At 39.2% G+C, this 1,765-nt stretch overlaps 1 protein-coding gene across 1 annotated transcript; it reads right to left on the bottom strand.

Annotated features, from left to right (window-relative positions):
* Positions 1-242: 242 nt before the first annotated feature.
* Positions 243-1,554, bottom strand: Cbr-tag-131 (the record flags this gene model as incomplete). The annotated part of the gene is made up of 6 exons (XM_002642097.1): positions 243-423; positions 474-741; positions 790-974; positions 1,023-1,114; positions 1,157-1,339; positions 1,483-1,554. The coding sequence occupies 6 exons, from the start codon at positions 1,552-1,554 to the stop codon at positions 243-245; spliced, it is 981 nt and encodes a 326-aa protein (XP_002642143.1).
* Between the last annotated feature and the right edge of the window lie 211 nt (positions 1,555-1,765).

The following is a 1,765-nucleotide window of genomic DNA, read 5'->3' as shown; positions in this document are numbered from 1 at the left end:
GAGTTTATTATTATTACTAAATCAAGCTCTAGATTTTGTAGACATTGTATAGTATGCATAGAATGAAATGTATGAGAGAGAAAAACAAACACAGAGTTGAGGGTTGAAAAGGCAGCTTTTTGTAAAATGGGAAACCGTATTTTTGAGTGGAACAGTAAGAATTTGGAGGGCGTCTAAAGCAAAAAAAACCTTGGGGAACAGGACGGGCAACAAGAGGATGGAATTATATATTGAGAATTATATTAGGACACAATTTTGCAACTATTAGATGTTGGCGAGCAGTCTGGAAAGAGTTCGAGATCTGGATGGTCGAGATCTCCACGATTACTGGACGTCTTCACTTCTTCAGCTCCAGATACACCTGGTCCAAAGTTTTTAACACAAGCACATCGGAACTTTTTCGTCGTTTGCTCGATGAGTTTTCTGAATTTTGAAAATTATTTTCTTTTGAATTGGATTTAATCAATAATTACCTTGGCACCCCAGCCCATTGTCTCTCGACCCCGCCACTTTTTGTCGAGCACCAAACCCTTCCTCCGTTTTGATTATACTCGCTGTTACACGGCGGGAATACTTCAATTTCTACAGCTTGAGCTTTTCGATACTCGTTCGCTTTCTCTACTCTGGCAAGAACGTCAGTGAGTTCAGCGGTTGGTTGACCGTCGGAATCGTAATACAAATCAGCAACCACTCCAACCAATGGATATTCTTTGTCGTAGAATGAAACCCAGTCACGGATTGCTGAAATTTCAGTTATTTATGCGACATATTTAAAACTGAAAAACTAACATAAAAGCTCATCATGAGATAAACCATGTGTGCTGGCCACTAATCCATTTTCTGTGAAATCTCCCGTTGTGAAAGCTCGTGTGGCGTCACGTCCGGCAAAGTGATGATAAGATTTTCCAGGTCCGTAATATTCCTTCTTGCCGTCAACATCATATACTCGTCCAAGAATCGCAAGATAGCATGGTCTGAAGAATAAATAGATTGTTGATGGTTGAATCCTGAATTTAACTAACTTTGAGTCGCGAGATCCATCAAAAAAATGGAGTTGTTCTGGTGTGAAAACGTGCTTACCGCCAGCAGCCACATCTACTTCTGGATTGATAGCCTGCGATTTATCTATTAATTTCTCACTTGATTTTCAAAATACCTGAAGATGTTCGGCTTTTCTGGATGGTATAGAAACTTCATGCCACGTGGCATCTATTGAGCTTGCCATCCACTCTTTTGTGGACCTGTAGTACTCAGATTCTTCTAGAATTACATCGATCGTCGAGATGACATGACTGAATGTGATGTCGTACGACGAGCAAATGAAGGATACGAGAAATGTCTGAAAACTTGCATTTCCTATTATACGTTCTTCTTTTGTTTAGTTGTTATGAATTATAACTACGAGAAGGTTTTCACATAAACATTGTTATCGTAATTGTGTAAGAATTACGGTAACCCCTGTATTGGAAAAAGCCTCCTTACCAAAGCGGCAACCCCCGCTAACGTTTTTGTCATCACACCAGCGTCATCCTTCTTCCTACGATTCTTCTCCATCTGAAAACAAAATCACTTCAGATGTTTTCCCTTACATATTGAGAAATATTGCAGCCAGATTCCAACATTCTCCGAAGCAAGGACATGAAACAGATAATTCACATTTGATTTATGCAAATAAGTACACAATTCTGGAGTATAATGAAAAGAATAGCGTGATGGTGAAAGAGAGAAATTGTAGTATAAAATGAAGTGAAAAGAAAACGGAGGA

The sequence above is a fragment of the Caenorhabditis briggsae genome (genome assembly GCF_000004555.2).
Source record: "Caenorhabditis briggsae complete genome, chrIII, whole genome shotgun sequence".
Lineage (NCBI taxonomy): Eukaryota > Metazoa > Nematoda > Chromadorea > Rhabditida > Rhabditidae > Caenorhabditis > Caenorhabditis briggsae.
The sequence above is the reverse complement of the archived record's forward strand: the minus strand, read 5'-3'. Positions and strand labels throughout refer to the sequence as shown.